Consider the following 18,271-nt stretch of genomic DNA (forward strand, 5'->3'; position numbering starts at 1 on the left):
TAACCCCCTCAGGCCACAGAGATACTTTCTTGAGGTCATTTTCAGGTCAATTTTCTTGAGGTCAGTTTCAACCCGGCATTTTCAGGATCCCCAGATTTGCCAAAAATGTTTTGATACATAATTTTAGAAACCTACAGACACATTCCCTTGCTCATTTACAAAAGTCACAAGTGATTGTCTATCTCAGTTGTGGCAACAAAGTTCCAAGGATCAGACAAAAATAAACCATATTTAAAAGTGAATTTGAAGGTGAACAACCTAACAGCAGCAGTTAAAAACAAATTTTTACAGTATTAAACATCTCAGTAGCATTTCTTGACACATTTGGGCCTGATTTTTAAACCTTGCTTCTGTTTGTGAGAATACAATTTTGCACCCAATCAACTGAAAGCACAAATGCTAACATTCAGATCTCTAAACTGAATTGCAGGCAGAATGGCATAGTCAGATACCCAAATGTAGCGTTTATATCCACAAAAATGAAGGCCCATTGAAAAGCCATAGCAACATTTACACCTATATACCTTATAAATTAACTAAACCCAATCAACCAAGAACAAAACCCGTTAAAGAAACTGAACATTAACATATGAAAACAACAGTAACAATGAGGCCAACACAACTCAAATCCAAGAGAATGCATAAATGAAAATATATGCTTAAATTATTTGAAAATCCTACATCAGAGGGAAAAATAGTACACTGGCAAGCATGGAGACAACTTGGCTGCATTTGCCATGCACATGTGGAATGCCTCAGGGCGTCACACCCGTGTACTCTATGTCTGCTTCCCTCCCAACAAGCAGACAGACACACACACACATTTACACATTCCCCAGCAACCCTCGGGCTGCACAAGACAAATGTGGCTTCCGATGTGTAATTTCATGCACAAACAAATTTTTCAAGATATCCTTTGGAAATGTGTCTCTTTATGCATTGCCACATTTTGAGCTCTCAAAAGAGGTGACTGTACCACAGTCAAGAGGAGAATTACTGGCCACAGCTCATGCCTCATGGTGAAATACACCAGTAGTGCAAGCTGGGTGTTACCATTCTAGATGCATTTTGGGTATTTAAAAAGAAAAGTAGAAATAACCAAGATATTTAAGTTTTAAAGTTAGCTGCTAATTGTGCACAGTAGTTAATTTCCCCCAACATTTTATGTGATGAGACCAACTCTTATTAAAATAAATGGGATGTTGGTACCATTCCATTTAGTGCCACTTAGCAATGTCACAATCCCTCTTATTATGGATTTTTTTTACTACAGTACTTCCCACTCACATGATCAGAAAGCTAGACTCCACCATTCGTGTTAATGGCAGTTGCGGTCCTAAGAAACTTTTTTACAGAAGAAATCCCTTGAATAATGTGTTCGGTATAATACATATAATTACAACAGGAGTTTTGTGTGCTCAGCACTTTTGAACATCAAGCCCAAGTCCATCTCAAGTTGGACACGCAAAAAGTGAGTCACCCCCAAATTAGTAGTTACAGTCGAACATTTTGGCCATAATATCTATGGCTAAAAGAAGGAGGTAGAAGGCTGTGCTTTACTGGATTTTGGTCATTTATCTCATATACACGGAGATCATCTTTATAAAGCTTTTCATGTTTGCTTAAGGCCAGAGAAAAAAAACCTTTTTATTTCTTTAATGCTTCATTTTTAAAGTACAACTTTGAAAATATGTTTCCTTGACTGCAGATTTTTGTTTCCATTTTGAAAGGGCTGGTTGAATGCAGGAGGTCATGAATCATGCTGCTCTGTGAATTTTGTACTGCTAATATTGCTGCGAATGAGTCTATAATAGGATGTCATCTAGTAGCTAGGCACTGTCTTTATTAAGTTGTAATAAAGAGGATTTCTCAATGGTTACCGTGAATTTAAGGCACTTTATTTCTGAATATAGCAATGATATATTGCAGAATGCTTTTTAATTGGTTGTTAGCATCCAGTGTGTTGCTAAGACCAGCAGTTTGTATCTAGATAGCACCCACATGAAATCAGTTTTAAGTCTGCACTCTACAGTACTAGTTAGAATTAAGGGGTGAACATGTTTTCCATTTTCAAGATCCCTTTAATGAGCAGGGTTTTCATCCCTTTCCTTGTTCTATCCCACTGTTACAGTGTCCATGTCAGTAGCTACTGAGAGACCATTTAAATATCAGGTTTAAGCAATTACCAACCAGTTTATGGGTGTGTTTCATTTTGGGAGACTTTGGGTCTTTTTCATGGTGGGTCTTTTTAATTTTTACTTCTAATTGTTCATCCATATGCTTTCAAAACCCCTAAGGAGGGGTATCACAGACAACAGAGATGGAAAAGGCCTATTAAGTTACATTATCTAGGTCATCCCCTCAGAGTATTCCATGAAGTATATTCTCAAGTGCTTTCTCCAGATGCTATATATGGAAAAGAAAAATACTGCACAGTGTGTAAGTTATTGTATGTCTGTTTTCCCACTAAATATTTAATATCCTCACTTCCTTGCTACTGCAATATAAATAACAATAATAGTTGTTTGAGATGGTAGTTTTTAGCATTCTCTGAATCAGAAATTGAAAATTTCTCACATCTGAGGTTTGGGACTTGCAACATTAAGACTTGCAAAGGTGCCAATCAAACATTGCGAGACGCAAGGACCAATAGCAGTTTAAAGGTCTAATATCTTGCAAACTGACAGAATTGCAAACAAATGTTTGGTAGCTTTCGTAGGCTTTGCCAATGACATAACTGCAAGATTTTCCAACTCTGGAACTTTGTGAGATATATATCTTGAAACTATGTCATTCTGATTACCATAATACTTTTTGTTCTTACTTGAATTCCAAAATGATTTTAGCAGCCACTATCTTGAGAACTCCCAGAATGCAAACACTACACTTTAATGCCATCTAAAGCTTGGCTCCTCACTTTTAAATTGTACAAAGCACTAATAAGTTTAGTGAGGCACAGGTTACTACAATTATGTCAGAACTGAAGTGGGGAAAAGTACACGATGCTACTTGGAATGACATGATGTAAAGGTCTGCTATGTCATAATCTGCAAGGCTTATAAACTCTTTCATAAACCAGAATACATTTTTTCAGGAGCAATAAGCAATCAGTCCTCGATAACTGATAAGAAGAAATAACTAAGAACTAAGGAATAACTAAGAAATGAACAAAAGGTCCGGTCATGCCCCTTTGATCCATGCACAGAGGAGAGCTCTGTGTGTAGATCCATTCAGTGGCATGAGTAGGAATCATCTTCTTCTACACCACGATCCTCTCTATTCCTCCACCAACAGAGATCCAAGGACCTGCATGTGGACAGAGGGCAGGGCAGAATGAACATCTTTCCCCATCTCAGCCACACAAGACATCCAATCAGGAGTAAAGCACTCTGAGATTGAACAGCCCGCTCTGTGTCCAGAGGCAGCTGCTGAGAGGAGAAACCTTGTCAGTACAGGTCAATCCAGAGAACAGGTGGGAGCTGAGAAACAGCAAAGGTACAGGGTCTCATGTAGAAGTCTCTGTATCTCATAGGGTTCTCTGAGATCTGTGCATATCTTAAGGGATCTGTGAGGTTCAGGGACCAGCCTCTCCACTTCTTATGTGGAAAGGAGGGGGCAAATCTTTCACCCATTTAAATATTCTGAGGAAAAGCAGCCTTGAAGGGAGCCTCACTGATTTATCCTTCTCCCTTTCTCTGTTTGTGATGGGGGTTTCAGCCATGTTGGCTCAATCAGGCTGTAAGTTAATTCATCCTGATGAGGACAGGCAACAAAAACTCAGCCATCACCTTTATTTTTGTTTCACATTGCCTAGCGTTTTGTAGTTTGGTGCCTTCTCTGGTGCCTGGCAAAGAAGAGACTAGGGAGAAAAAAGACAAAAGGAAACAAATATTTCATCTCAGATTTTTATTTGTGGTTGTACTTTAAAAAGAGGACAGTCAGCTCTTCATGAGTTAAAAAACTGGAACAGATGTCTGGTAATAAGGAAAAAGTACAGAGGAGGGGGAAATTAAATAAGATCTCTTGCAAGAACAGCTTTAGTATCTCTGGAGGTTATAAGAGCAATCATGTTCCTTTGAGCAGCTGATGGAGGACATCATTAAAATGTAGGCACTCCTTTGGAAGAGAACTTTCAGCTTGATTCACTCATTAATAGACACTAATGCTGGATTGTGCCTGTGTGAAAAAGAAAAGAAGAAAAATCTGGTTCACTGAGTCTGACTCTCCTAAACCTTAACTAAAGGAATCCTTTCAAACATTCTCCAGCTTATTAGAAACATAAAATTCTATTGCGTCAAGTTGCTTTAAGAGACACATCACACTACGCTAGGCAACTAATGAATCATCATAGCATGAGCTGTTTGGGGTATGCTATGTGGATATATGTCTTCTTCATTTACAATGTCTAGTCATGGTTGACTATCCAGTCCAAAAATAGTGGAGTGCATAGGCAGCCCTTTAAAACTTAGCTGCCACACAATATGACTGTTGCATCATGTTCTATCTTGTAGGCATGCATAATGCAGTGTAGGAAGACTAGGGCTCGATGAACCATGGAAGTTTAGTTCACAAAGGGGATGATGAACCAAATCGTATGGTTTGGTTTGAAAACTTGGAAGTGTTTCAGGTTTGCTTGGAGGTTTGGTTCTGATTAACTTGAACTTTCAAGGTGTTAACCCTATAGGTAGCCCCCTTTCCTCTGATGTCTCTTCTAACAAGCCCCAGGACCTCATTTTCTTTCCTTAGGTATCTTCAGAGGGTGAGGGGACCCTGGGATCTGTTAGTGAGAGAAAACAAGAAACATCAATTTGGGGGAAGGGAGGTTCACCAGTATGCCAGCTGTGCTAACTTTACCCCATGTTCACTGAACATTTGTGGGCTGGTCACAGAAACAAAACTTTAATTCCTGTCTCAGTTTGAATCACTCTGACATTGGATGGAGATATTTTGCACAGATCTCTCTATTAAGGAGAAGATGAGAGACAGTTCAGCATAGCCTGGTTCTGACAGTGCAGCTATAAAAGGAAGGAAAATCTCAGTTTTAACGTTTGCTGTGTTAACTAAGTACCCAAAGGAAATATTTTGAAACCCTGTTTAGATGAAGGGAAGATGCTTACATGACATCTTCTCTATAATAAGTCCAAACTCCATTGTTTAAAAGTACATCTGAAAGAATGCAGACCTACATAGTCTTTCTTCCCCATGGGATTCTAATAGGGTAGAGGCCTGACATACCCTTAGAACAGTGGATCTCAAACTTTTTTTTTGTGACCCACTTGAAAACTGCTGAGGGTCTCGGTGGACCACTTAAGGATCTTTCCAAATGTTGTTTGTACTGTTAGCTAACTATTGTAAAGCGCTTTGGATAAACGCACTATATAAAAAAAAACAATAATTTACTTTTTTTGTTCTACAGATAAAAGCATACAACTCGCCAGAAGCTGGGAATGAGTGACAGGGGGCAGATCACTTGATGATTACCTGTTCTGTTCATTCCCTCTGGGGCACCTGGCACTGGCCACTGTCAGAAGACAGGATACTGGGCTAGATGGACCTTTGGTCTGACACAGTAGGGCCATTCTTATGTTCTTAAGTTAATTCATAGTTTAATATCAGTAGCCTTACCTTTCTAATGCGATGTATGTGCCCTCTCTCCCCCGCCGTGGCAGCCCCCGAGCGGAAGCTGGGAAGGAGGGGGCTCTCTCCCTTTCTCCTCCATTGCAGCCCCCGAGCTGGGGGTGGGAAGGAGGGGGGCTCTCCCCTGCCACAGCAGCCACAGAACTGAGGCTGGGAAGGAGGCCGTCTCTCCCAAGCAGCCTCAGCCCTGGAGCTGGGGAAAGTCACCTCTTTCTCTTGCTGCCACAGCCCTGCACATCCCAAATTCCACCCCCTCTTCTCACCCCACTCCCACCCCCCCAAGGCCACAACCTCACCTTACATGTGCATCTTCTCCAGATCCAGGCACCTAATTAGTGGAGCCATGCCTGCGCGGCTCCACTAATCGGGTGGGTGGCCCTTCATTCTCTCGTGTGTGGCCACCCAGGGGTGCACCTTAGAGGGAACTATCTGTGGACCACCTGAATGGAGCTCATGGACTCCTGGTGGTCCACAGACCAGAGTTTGAGAACCTCTGCCTCAGAAGTTGTGCTTTTTAGTGAGATAACAAAATATTGGATAACTTGTTAACAATGGGGTAAGAGACAAAGTCATAATTCATTAACATATTGGATATTGGAACATAAAATAAAAGTATATTAAATATAGAAAAATGCTGCTTTGTCTCAGGTACTGTCATGTGTTAGCTGTGGGTAAATGCTTACTTTTCAGTGGTGATCACTGTACATTTGCAGATATCTTTAAGTCAGATTTCTGAATTTTAACATTGTTTTATACTGAAGTTCACCTTTAATTTAGTAACTTGCCCATCAGAGCTCAATTATTTCTGTCTGACTTTGCAATAAAGCCACAATCCTTTATTGAAAAGTGATCACATTAACAGAGTACAATCCAGTGTTAGTATTAGGAAAAGCCTGCCACCTACATTTCATTTATGTGTAGTTTCCACAGTCTTCTCTAAAGAAGTAAGGGCAGAGGTGAAAGTACGCCCCGGTACGGTGTACCGGTAAGAGCCGGTGCGCCATACCAGGACTGGCTTTCCGAGAGGGCAATTTAAAGCCCTGGGGTAGCAGTGGCAGGGCTGCAGCTGGGATTTAAAGGGCCCCGGAGCTCCAGCCGCTGCTAGCCCCCCACCCTCCCTGGGCCCTTTAAATCCTGGCCTGAGCCCTGCTGCCCGAGCCCTGGGGTAGCGGCGGCGGGGCTCTGGAGGGGATTTAAAGGGCCCCAGAGTTCCAGCCACCGCTACTGTTCCGGGGCCCTTTAAATCCCCACCAGAGACCCGCCGCCACTACCCCAGGGCTCAGGCAGCAGGGCTCAGGTGGGGATTTAAAGGGCCCCAGAATTCCAGCTGCTGCTACTGCCCCCGGGGCCCTTTAAATCCTGGCCTGAGCCCTGCTGCCCGAGCCCTGGGGTAGGGGTGGGGAGGGGGGGGCTCTGGCAGGGATTTAAAGAGCCCCAGAGCTCCAGCCATTGCTACTGCCCCGGCCCTTTAAATCCCTGCCAGAGCCCTGCTGCCAAAGCCCTGAGGTAGTGGGGGTGGGGCTCCGGCGGGCATTTAAAGGGCCGGGGCGGTAGCAGCGGCTGGAGCCCCAGGGCTCTTTAAATCCCCGATGGAGCCCGGCCACTGCTACCCCAGGGCTCGGGCAGCAGGGCTCAGGCGGGGATTTAAAGGGCTCGGGGCTCTGGCAGCTGCTACTACAGAGGAACCCCAGGCCCTTTAAAGCTCTGCCAGAGCCCAGAGCCCCAGGGTAGCTGTGGCAGCCAGGAGCCCCCAGGGCTCCTCAGTGATTTAAAGGGCCCGGAGCTCCACTGTGGTAGCGGCAGCTGGAGCCCTGGGCCCTTTAAATCGCCCCCAAGCCCCAGGGCTCCCAGGCGCCTATGCAGCTGGTAGCTCAGGGGTGATTTAAAGGGCCCCGGGCTCCCAGCCGCCACTACCGCAGCTGGAGCCCTGGCCCTTTAAATCAAGATTTAAAGGGCCCGGGGATTTAAGGCCCTGCCTCTTCCGGTTGAGGCCACGCCTCTTCTGGTTGAGGCCACGCCCCCTGCTCGGGACTCCGGCATACCGGTAAGTCCTCTAACTTACTTTCACACCTGAGTAAGGGAAATATTTATTTGGGAAGTAGAAAGCTAATAAACTTTCCTTTCTATGCCTGGCACAATTATAATTTGCTTTAACTATGAGTACAGTGTTCTGCTGTAATATTTATTCAAAAATTGCTATCAACCCTCTTGAGTGCAAATATTAATATGTAGGGGAAGATTTGCAAATTTCCAACTTCCTTTACTATGTGGAATAAAAAGCCAGTTTTTTCCCATATTAAATAAAGTTAAAATTAATATGTTTGTAATTTGGAGAACATACTAGAAAATGTAACAACCTAATATGAACTCTTAAATCTTTTAGTAATATAGGTAAGCATATTCACCACTGAAGAATTCCTAAGCAGACATACAAAGTGCGCCTGGGTGCACTGCCTCATATTTGCAAACAGTGTTGTCCATCTGAGTTGCAACAGGATTCTGTAAGGTAGCGTTAAATGTTCTCTTCAGGACAGTGTCCTTAAACAATGGGCTTAGCTGTGGAGACATAAATATATGAATTTCAGTCAAATCAACAGTAAGCATACATGAGCAGAATTCTACAATAATCTTGCTTATATACTTCCTAGGAAAGAAAGATTCTGCTTGCCACAAGAGACTGCTTCCTCCAAAGCTTCTTTATGGAAATCCAAAGCTTCTGTATGGAAAAGCACTCAACATTATCTACTACAGCTAAGAATACCTTATTACACTGTGCCATTTTGGATTATTGAGCTATAAACAATCCTGGAAACTGCAGGTGCTCAGCAACACTGAAAATCAGGCAAGTTATTTAGGTGTCTACATACGCATGAAGGACCATAAGTTTAGGAACCTTTTTTAAAAAAATCATGGAGCACAGTGATGGAAGTCTTAGTAGTACGAGTGAAGGGAAGGAGGAAAGAACAGAACTAGATGATCTTTAGAAGTCCCTTCCAGTCCTACAGTTCTATGATTCTATGACTGCAGGACCACCCATATAAATAAATGTTTGCAGGATCAGGATCATGCTTGGTAAGACTGAGTTAATTCAGATGTATATGGAGCATGCCATTGTTCAGGTGTTTTTTGTTTTCATCATTACTAATGCGCAATATCACAAAATATTTTATGCATAAAGATGACAATAAATTAAGGAGAAAATGATCATTTTAAGGTGAGATTTCAAGGGAGGAAGTAATTCTTTGTCTTGAAGGGAAGGAAGGACAGAGGTTATAAATAGATGTGGCAGGAGGGTCATGTGGGTCCCCAACCTCTGAGGCAGAGATCAGAGGAGCAGTGAGTGGGCAGAGGAATAGGTGGGAATGTGGTCAAAGATATCTGGGAGAGGATTCTGGGGACCACAATGGCAATTTTGAATTTGTTAAGTCAGTTAAAGTGGCAATGGATGGGGATGATCTTTCTCCCTGAAACAGGAAAAAGGCAGGAGCATTCTTAACCTTCTGTGGCTTAAAAAGTAGGGAGTTTGGAAGATTATAATAAAGGGAATTGCAGTATGCAGCAAGGGAAATGGGTGACAGAAATGAAGGGCCTAATTCTCATTTACACCTAGGCCACTTTACACTCATCTGTCCGTGTACAAGATCCTTAAAGTGGGAGTAGATTATATCTAAACCCATTTTAACATCCCTTTACATGATTAGAACAGTTTAAATCAGTAGAGGCAGGGTCATAATAATTAAACATTCTAGGAACTTTCTAGAAAGCTCTGACACATAGAAATGGGAACCATTGGTGAAAAAAAGTTTTCATCATGGATAAATCCAAGATTTCTGACCTTGGGAGCAAGCTAAGGCCAGATTTACAGAGTCATGAAGTCAGATACATGGGACTAGAGCTGGGGAACTATTTCTAGTGAATGATATATTTTACAAACAGGGGCCTTTCTTCTGTGCATATAAAAGGAAGGGTAACAACCTTCCTGTATACAGTACTATAAAATCCCTCCTGGCCAGAGGCACAAAGTCCTTTTACCTGTAAAGGGTTAAGAAGCTCAGGTAACCTGGCTGGCACCTAAACAAAAGGACCAATAAGGGGACAAGATACTTTCAAATCTGGGGTGGTGGTGGGGGAAGAGGTTTTGGTCTCTCCATTCTGTGTGCTTGCCAGACACAGATCAAGGAAGCAAGCAATCCAACTCCATTAGAATTAGTAAGTATTAGCACAGGAATGTGTTAGCTTATTTTTGTTTTGGCTTGTGATTTTCTCTGTGCTGAGAGGAAGGTGTATTCCTGGTTTTCTTTTTGTAACTTTAAAGTTTTTCCCAGAAGAAATCCTCTGTGTTTTTTAATCTGATTGCCCTGTAAGATTATCTTCCATTCTAATTTTACAGAGGTGTTTCTTTTACCTTTTTTCTTTATAATAATGTTCTGTTTCTTTCAGAATCTGATTGGGGTTTTTTTTAGTGTCCTAAAAAAACCCATGGTTGGTCTGTGTTCATTTTGTTTATTCTCAAGCCTCCCCAGGAAAGAGGGTGTGGGGGCTTGGAGGAATATTAGCGGGGAGTAGGAACTCCAAGTGGTCCTTTCCCTGAGTTTGTCTAAATCACTTGGTGGTTGCAGCATTACCTAATCCAAGGTACAAGGGAGAATTTGTGCCTTGGAGAGTTTTTAACCTAAGCCGGTAGAAATAAGCTTAGGGGGTCTTTCATGCAGGTCCCCACATCTGTACCCTAGAATTCAGAGTGGGGAGGGAACCCTGACAATGAGTTATTTGTAAACTGACTAATTTGTATTTGCCATTGTCCCATTAACACATCATGCAAACATATTTCAGTGTAAGTGTTGCTTGTGAATGATTCAGTTCATCTATATCTTCAACTGTTTGATCGTCATTATTCATCATATATGGTTGGTTCCCCTAAGTCATATGGTATTGTTTCTGTTCCCTGACTGGATGACTGAAACAGTAGCAAACACTAACACAAAAATGTAAATGATATGTTTATAAATCAAGAGTCAGTACTTCCACCACTAATAGCAAATTCCCTCTTACTTGTCCAGCATTTATGTGAACAAAATCTGCTGACACAACTGTTTGAGAATAAGCAAACATGAAAAAGTGTAAATGTGGCCAAATAGGAAAGTGATTCTGAATGAAGGAAAACGTCCATGAATAAATGAGGGGGGAGAGAAGTAGAATTAAGTAGTAAGAGCCAATAAGAGAAGAGAACTAGTGGGGAATCTCCAGAGAAATAAAGTACAGAAAACAAGCAACTGCATATGAATGAGGTAGCAACAAAGATCCTGTGACTCAATATTCATTTTAGAAAGAAGCAACCAAGCTGTATTGAAAACTATAGTCACTGTATTGGATCAAATGACTGAACTGGAAACAATTGTATCCATTTTAGTTGCAACTGCACAGTAGGGAGATATCAAGTCAATAGCAGAGTCATTAAATTGTTAGGTTTCCATCTCCCTTTATAGAGGGAGGGAGAGAATGCAGATCTGCCCACAACATAAAATATTCGAGGGATGAGAAGAGTTAAAAAAACAAATAATCATAGGGTTGCCAACTTTCTAATCGCATAAAACCGAACACCCTACCCCACCCCTTCCTGAGGCCCCGCCTCCTGCTCACTCCATCCCCACTCCCTCCATCACTTGCTCTCCCCCACCCTCACTCACTTTCACTGGGCTGGGGCAGGGGGTTGGGATGAGGGCTCTGCGTGTGGGTGCAGACTCTAGGGCAGGGCCAGAAATGAGGGGTTCAGGATGCAGGAGGGGGCTCCAGGCTGGGGGAGGGGGTTGGGGTGTGGGAGGGCATGAAGGCTCTGGCTGGGGGTAGGGGCTCTCAGGTGGGGCTGGGGTGAGGGGGTTGGGGTGCAGGAGGAGGTGACAGATTTATGTTACCAATCTGCCTGAGGCGACAGGTGATCAGGCTGAGGCCACAGGATTGTAGGGGAGGAGGTGAAGGAGCACACCAGGCGACTATGTTTTAAAGCTTTATTAAGCAAATAACAGCAGTGAGTGCTGGGAACACTTCCACGTTACTTGGAGGAAGGAAGGAAGCCTAAGTGCCCCCACCCTAACCCACTTTCATACTCACACACGCACGACCAGAGGCTGGCCAAGCCTGGGTGTAATGTAAGAAGTAGAGGGGGAAGGGTAGACGAGAGTTTTGTCCCCTGCACAGGCCATTTAGGGTCCGCTGTTGATCTCCGACTTGCTTCAGCTTTTGGGAGGGTTTTAAGTTTTGGGTTGTTTAGGGACCTTTGTCGCCCATGCTCTCTGTAACAGTTTAAACTGGCCTTTTGAGGCTTTTTTGGCTTTTTTAAAACACACTGGCTTTAGGGTTGTTATGTTTTTATTTGCTGACCTTTGCATTTTTACTAGTTTTTTCACTTTTTGCTGTTTTGTTTGTTTTGTGTTTTGTTTTGTTTTTAATGGTTGGCTGGGGTTGGGTGAGATACAGATACAGCTGCAGGCTTTTGGGTTGCATAGAGTCTGTTCCAGTGCCATGGCCTTGGACTGAAGCCAGCATTTTATCTTCGGACTGAGCTGAAGTGTTCAGTTAACCTGGGTTTTTGGTTTTGGGGTTTTTTTTGGCCTCTTGCAACCTGCAAAGGAACCTTTTACTTTTAACTTATACCTTTAACCCTTCCCAAAATACCTTGCAATACCTGCAACAGCGTTAGCAACATACAATGCTAATTTGCCTCCCCAAGGAATCCCCTAAGGAAGGGGGCCATTGGGTTGTAACAAGGGCTCCGGGAGGGAGTTTGGGTGCGGGAGGGAGCTCAGAGCTCGGGCAGAAGGTTGGGGTGTGGGAGGGGGTTTGGGGTGCAGGCTCTGGCCAGGCTGTGCTTACCTCTGGCAGCTCCAGGAAGTGGCCAGCATGTCCAGCTCCACGCCCACAGCTCCCGTTGGCCGCAGTTCCCGGCCAATGGGAGCTATGGAGCTGGTGCTTGGGGTGGGAGCAGTGCTTGGAGCCCCCATGGCCATCCCTGTGCCTAGAAGCTGGACATGCCAGCTGCCTTAGCCCCGCCGACCGGACTTTTAGTGGACTGGGTGTTCCAGTCAAAAACCAGATGCCTGGCAACCCTAAATAATCCTCATAATGCTTTTAAATTTTATAAAAGTTTCATCCAAGCATCTCAAGGTGCTTTGGAAGTTGGATAAGTATTACTATACCCATTTTACAAACTGGATAACTGAGGCACTTTGACAGAACAGTGCAAGTCTTCTCTGCTGCTGCTGCTTGTGCATGACCAGTTTGGTTGACAGTAAACTTCAAAAATGTGTGACAGCAAATTGGCGTAATACTGATTACGGCTGAGAGGCTTTGGACTGACTCTCATGAATTTCAGGGATCCTTAAACTGATGAGAAAATATAGCTACAGATCCTGCTTCCAGGGCTACAAGTGAGCCAGAGCAGAGAAACTAGTGAGGTTCCTTACTGCATGGGGTGAAAGTGGATTGGAGGGGCTGCACAATTCTGGTGCAGTGCAAAGCTCAGCTCTGGAAGGGGTCTCTTCACTGCAGTATGCAAAATGCAGGCCAGAGTAGGAGAACCCACTTACACCCAAATCCTCCTCTCCTGTGGAGACCATGTGTTAGGACAGTGGGAGCTAATGATGTTTTCGGCTTCCAGAACTGCTTCACAGCCATCAGCAACCTGAGCAGAGTTACCTAGCACACAGTGTGGTATGCAAGCAGTGTGTTCGATGGGAGGCCCTGGGCTCTAAGGATGAGGTCTACAGCTTTGAAGTTATTTGGACATTGTGACAGGTTTCAGTCGGTCCTCCGAACCCCTAGGGGGCGCTAGAGAGCTATGCCCACTGGCAGGCCTTAGTCACACCTTTCGGGCGCTGGGGAATTAGCGGGGAAGGTGTGCCGGCCCGAGGCTGCAGCGCGCCCCTCGGGCAGGGGGGGCGCCGGCCCGAGGCTGCAGCGCGCCCCTCGGGCAGGGGGGGCGCCCCTCGGGCAGGGGGGGCGCCGGCCCGAGGCTGCAGCGCGCCCCTCGGGCGGGGGGGCGCCGGCCCAAGGCTGCAGCGCGCCCCTCGGGCAGGGGGGGCGCCGGCCCGAGGCTGCAGCGCGCCCCTCGGGCAGGGGGGGCGCCGGCCCGAGGCTGCAGCACACAGTTCTGCTACCCAAGGCAGGCTGGCCGGGGTGAGGGAACTCAGGCCCACCCAACTCCACTGCGTTCTAGCCCAGGGCCCTGACAGTGGCGGGAGGCGAAGGTCCCGCCACTGGGTCAGCAGGGCCACCCGCTTCCACTGACCAAACACCCCCACCCCACGGTGCAGTTCTGCCTCTGGGCTACTTCCTACCCGGTCTCTCAAGCGGGTCTCTCCAGTCCCTCCAGCTCGTCCGGGTATTCCGCTGCTGGCAGCTCCAGCTCCCCCTCTGTGTCGGACTCACGCTGGCCCAGGCTACAGCCGGGCCCCTCCAGGTCCTCCGGGTACTCAGCGGCTGGCAGTCCTGGTTGCCACAGGCCTTCCTCCCGGTCAGGTTCCTCCTTGCCCAGGGCCTCCCCTGGGTCAGCAGCAGGATCGCAAGGGAGCAGCCTGTGTCTGTCTCCCTCCCTGGTGCTCTCCTCACTGGGCAAAGGGCCCCGCCCTTTGTACTTCCTGTCCCACCCCTCCCCTTCTGGGGATTGGCGTAAGCTTGGTCTGGCCCCGCCCACTCAGGCTGAGAGGGTGGCTCTTTACCCTCTGGTTCGGAGGGGAGCCACCCTGGCTCCCTACAGACATATACACTGAATAAATGCAGATATACAGTATAATGTACTGAATTTTAGAAGGACATCAAGGGCAGCTTACAACTCAGGATTACTGAGCAACTGTATTCACATAAAAGTCAATCTTCTAATAAAGTAATTTAAGCCATAGTTTAACTCTGAATATGCTGTATTCAACTAAGCTCCCGATTTGAGTATAGAAGTTAGTGCCATCAGCTGGATAAGAAATTAATACTAAGAACAGTCTCTGTAGTGTACATCTAGAAGAAAACCATTCCTTTGGCCCTCTGAGTTTGCACTCTACCTTTTGTTAAAAGGAGCCTAATCTAAAAGCAGTCCATGAAAAATCAGAAATATCTCTGAAACTAAGTCTTGGGGTTTGCAATCTTAGTGGATGCAAAAGAGTACAATGCTTTGGTATTTGAATTTTAAATTAATTTAAACATCTTCAGTGGGTATTATTTACAATTTGAGTAAAGGCAACACTGTATTCATATGTATTACCCTTGCACTTCTGCAGCAGCCAAAATGTGCTGAATTTGGCCTTTAGATACATGTGTGTGCATGCACCACTAAGTTTACTATGCTTGCATGGATGTAAATGAAAGTTGAGTTTGGCCCAAAGTGTTTTTACACTTGACTGATATAATTTTCATCTAATTGTTTCCCACATATACTCAATAAATCAACATCGATACATGGCACTAGATTATTTTTTTACAATACATATCTCCTTCCACACAGAGAACTGTTTTAAGGTACAAGTGCCTCCCTTATGCACCACTATTTTAATGTTTTACCCTTATCAGTGAGTTTCTCTAAAATACTTGGGAAATCTCAACTCATGTTACAAGGCTGGTGCATGTCTACTTTCTTATGAAGAAGTGGCGAACCAAGTAATGAGCTTACACTGGCCCAGCTTCTGACCAGTGCAAGATGATACAATTCTGGTGCGTAAGACTGGGGAGCTGAGGGGAATTGGCTGGAGCCTCTCTATTGATGATTCATGAGCAGCTAGGAGATCACTCATGTAACACAGTTAAGTGCGTCCCTGCCTGTGGATATCTATATATCGGTGGGTTTGGAAGACTCAGGGTCCCATAGTCCAGGTTGCACTCTGGGGACCCCGTCACACCAGGAGTTCCCTACAAGACCTTGGAAAGAATTACAAGGTGCTACCTGCTCCTACGAAATTATACAGCCCTGACAGCAGGAGCAGAATTGTTTCCTGCCTCCCACTGCTCTGTTGGGGACTCATACTACCATTTGATTCTCCGATGACCCTGCTCAAGATCAAGAGAAGCAGTGCCTGTACCTAAAGAGTCCTCTGATTGAGTAGCAGCTACCCACTGTCCCCTGAAAGTCCACCTCAGGATATTGGTGGAGAGGAAGCTGGTCCCCATGAAGACAATTAATGTTCAGGTGTGGGTGGGAGAGTTTTGGGGTGGGATGAGCAGGGACGGCCTGCTAAAGGGACAGAGGTTTTTCATAGAGTCAGGTTTTATACAAACCCTAATCTCCGTGTGAAGCAGCAGTGGTTGATTCAATGCCTGATCCTGCGGCCAAAATCCTGCTGGGTTAAATTCACAAAACTCATGAAACAAACCACTCTCCAATTCTAAAAGTATCTAGTGGATTGAGTGTAGTGGTGGAAGCCAGGAGCACCTGTTTTCTAATCAAGGAATCAGAAAATGAGACAGATTTTCTAAAATTTTAAAGTGAGGCTGTAACTTCTTTTCCAACCCTCTGCCCCCCTTCCACTTCAGCACAGGAACCACCCTGGGGACTAAGGCTCCCAAAAGGCTCGACTGCCATACAGGGAAGGAGCCCAAAGCCTCAGCCCTTACTCTTCCAGCCTTCACCCCCATCTTCTGGTCTGGAGGACATTTTTTTTTACAGCTGTGACTCCCACACACTACTGAATTATAAGTACCATCTCCTTTCCCCTCTTCTCCCCCGGAAGGCAGGTAAAAGCAACAGGGTGTCATGACAAGACGAAAGCTTATGTTTAGGAAATTGATGTCGGATGCCATTAACATCTTCCTTTTCTACGACTGACGCTTACCAAGTATTATTGTCACTATTATCAGAATTTTCATGGCTGTTATGTCACCATGCTTCCAGCACATCCACCACAGGAACAGATGGGGTTCATAGTGCCTCTGAAAGGGCCCAACAGACCTGTCCTGCCTGTAGCACTTGGCAAACTGGACAGCCATTCCTCTTGGAGTGTGCCTTTACACAATCCACTATTTCACCTATTCCAGTTGAAACTGGGAGGAACTATCCAAGGAAACAGCAAAGCAGACATAAGAAACTGGATACCAAACTTCTACTACTTGTCCACTGCACAGGACAATTACCTAGGTGCAGGTCACAAGAAGGCAGCACACACCTATCTGAACTAAAATTGATGCTGAACAATGCAAGATCCATCACCAACAAACAACAAGCAATACACGACCTCATTTAGTGATGCAATATAGTTAGCAATACTGAGACTCAGCTGGATGATAGTGCTAGCTCTGTGCTAGCCCACCTCATCCACCTAGATTACATGGCCCATCACAAGTCCAGAGAGGTCAAGAAGGCAGGCAGCACTGCATTAGTCTTCTTTTCAAATATCAGCTCCAAAGGAGATGCCGCAGGTAAGACATTCAAATTCATTTAACTAACAGTGGAAACCGGAGACACAGCTAACAGATTTTATGCTCATTCACAGACCATCAAAGAGTATATGGTTCATAAAGGATCTCACTGATATATTACTGATGATGGTGGTGAAACACCCTGACTTGTCATCCTGGAAATGTCAACATTCAGGTTGACAAAGGGGCAAATGTAAACTCATTTCCCCAACTGCCCTCCTAGGACTTTCACAGGTTAGCTCTGGTCCAACCCACACAGCCAGTCTCACCTAGGTCTAGAGGTCAATATAGAGGCTAACATAACCCAGGCAATCCTTTGGACAAACCATAACTTCATTTAATCAGAGGACAACGGTTTCCCCACTCCCAGGCAGCAAGAAAGACTAATGACTCTGATTCAACCATGAAGCATCTTAGGGAATATCTACACTGCAATCCCAGGGGTAACTGCAGCATGGGTAGTCAAACCTTCACAAGGTTTACCAGCACTAGCTTGGCTATAAATAGCAGCATGGGCTTCAGTGTTGGCAAGCAAGGCAAACAGATCCCCAGGGTGCTTGTACAGATGTGCTGAAGTCCCTGCTGCAGCGTCTACACTGCTATTTTTAGCTGTGCTAGCATGAATAAAACTACCCCAGGTATGCCTACCCATGCTTCAATATTACCTCGGACTGCATGTTAGACATACCCTTAGATTCCATCAAATTCCAAAGCATGCTAAATAACAGCACCACTCCACCTTCAGGAGGAGAAGTCAACAATCTGGTGAATCCTTATGTTTATAGACTAGCCTCGACTGTCAACACACTCATACCCCAAGCAGCTCCTCCTCCTCATTACCCATATAGATTTCCTTGGTTTTCCGACACCCAGCACCAGATGAAGAGAGAAGGTCAGGAAGTCATGCACAGATGGTGGAAAACAAAGACTAAAACAGACAGGATGAAACATAAATAATTTCTCCACACCTATCCTGAGGTTGTATTACAGACAAAGAGAACCTTCCTATCAGCCTCCACTGAAGTTCCCAAATCCCATTTCAGGAAGATAGTCAGGTGGTAAACTGCTTTATCAATCCTGACTGCCTGCAGCCCACAACAAAACCCAACACCAAGCCCTGGGAAGAACGATCAGCCTACTTTGCTGAAAAGATCACATACATTTGGGAAAAAGAAAAGGAGTACTAGTGGCACCTTAGAGACTAACCAATTTATTTGAGCATAAGCTTTCGTGAGCTACAGCT

General features: G+C 44.9%; 1 protein-coding gene across 6 annotated transcripts in view; it reads right to left on the bottom strand.

The window, feature by feature from the left end:
* Positions 1–3,898: 3,898 nt before the first annotated feature.
* STPG2 (sperm tail PG-rich repeat containing 2) overlaps positions 3,899–18,271 on the bottom strand; it is a 398,804-nt gene continuing 384,431 nt past the window's right edge. For 4 of the 6 annotated variants that reach the window (XM_037896937.2, XM_043545509.1, XM_043545510.1 and 1 more), the window contains 2 exons: positions 8,070–8,193; positions 3,899–4,176 (listed from right to left, as the gene is read on the bottom strand). In XM_037896937.2, coding sequence (XP_037752865.1) covers positions 4,160–4,176; positions 8,070–8,193 — 141 coding nt within the window. In that variant the 3' untranslated portion in view covers positions 3,899–4,159. Of the gene's footprint in view, positions 4,177–8,042; positions 8,194–18,271 lie in introns of all 6 variants that reach the window. The other 2 variants (XM_043545506.1, XM_037896938.2) reach the window with 1 other exon arrangement.

Source organism: Chelonia mydas, chromosome 4 (genome assembly GCF_015237465.2).
Source record: "Chelonia mydas isolate rCheMyd1 chromosome 4, rCheMyd1.pri.v2, whole genome shotgun sequence".
Taxonomy (NCBI): domain Eukaryota; kingdom Metazoa; phylum Chordata; order Testudines; family Cheloniidae; genus Chelonia; species Chelonia mydas.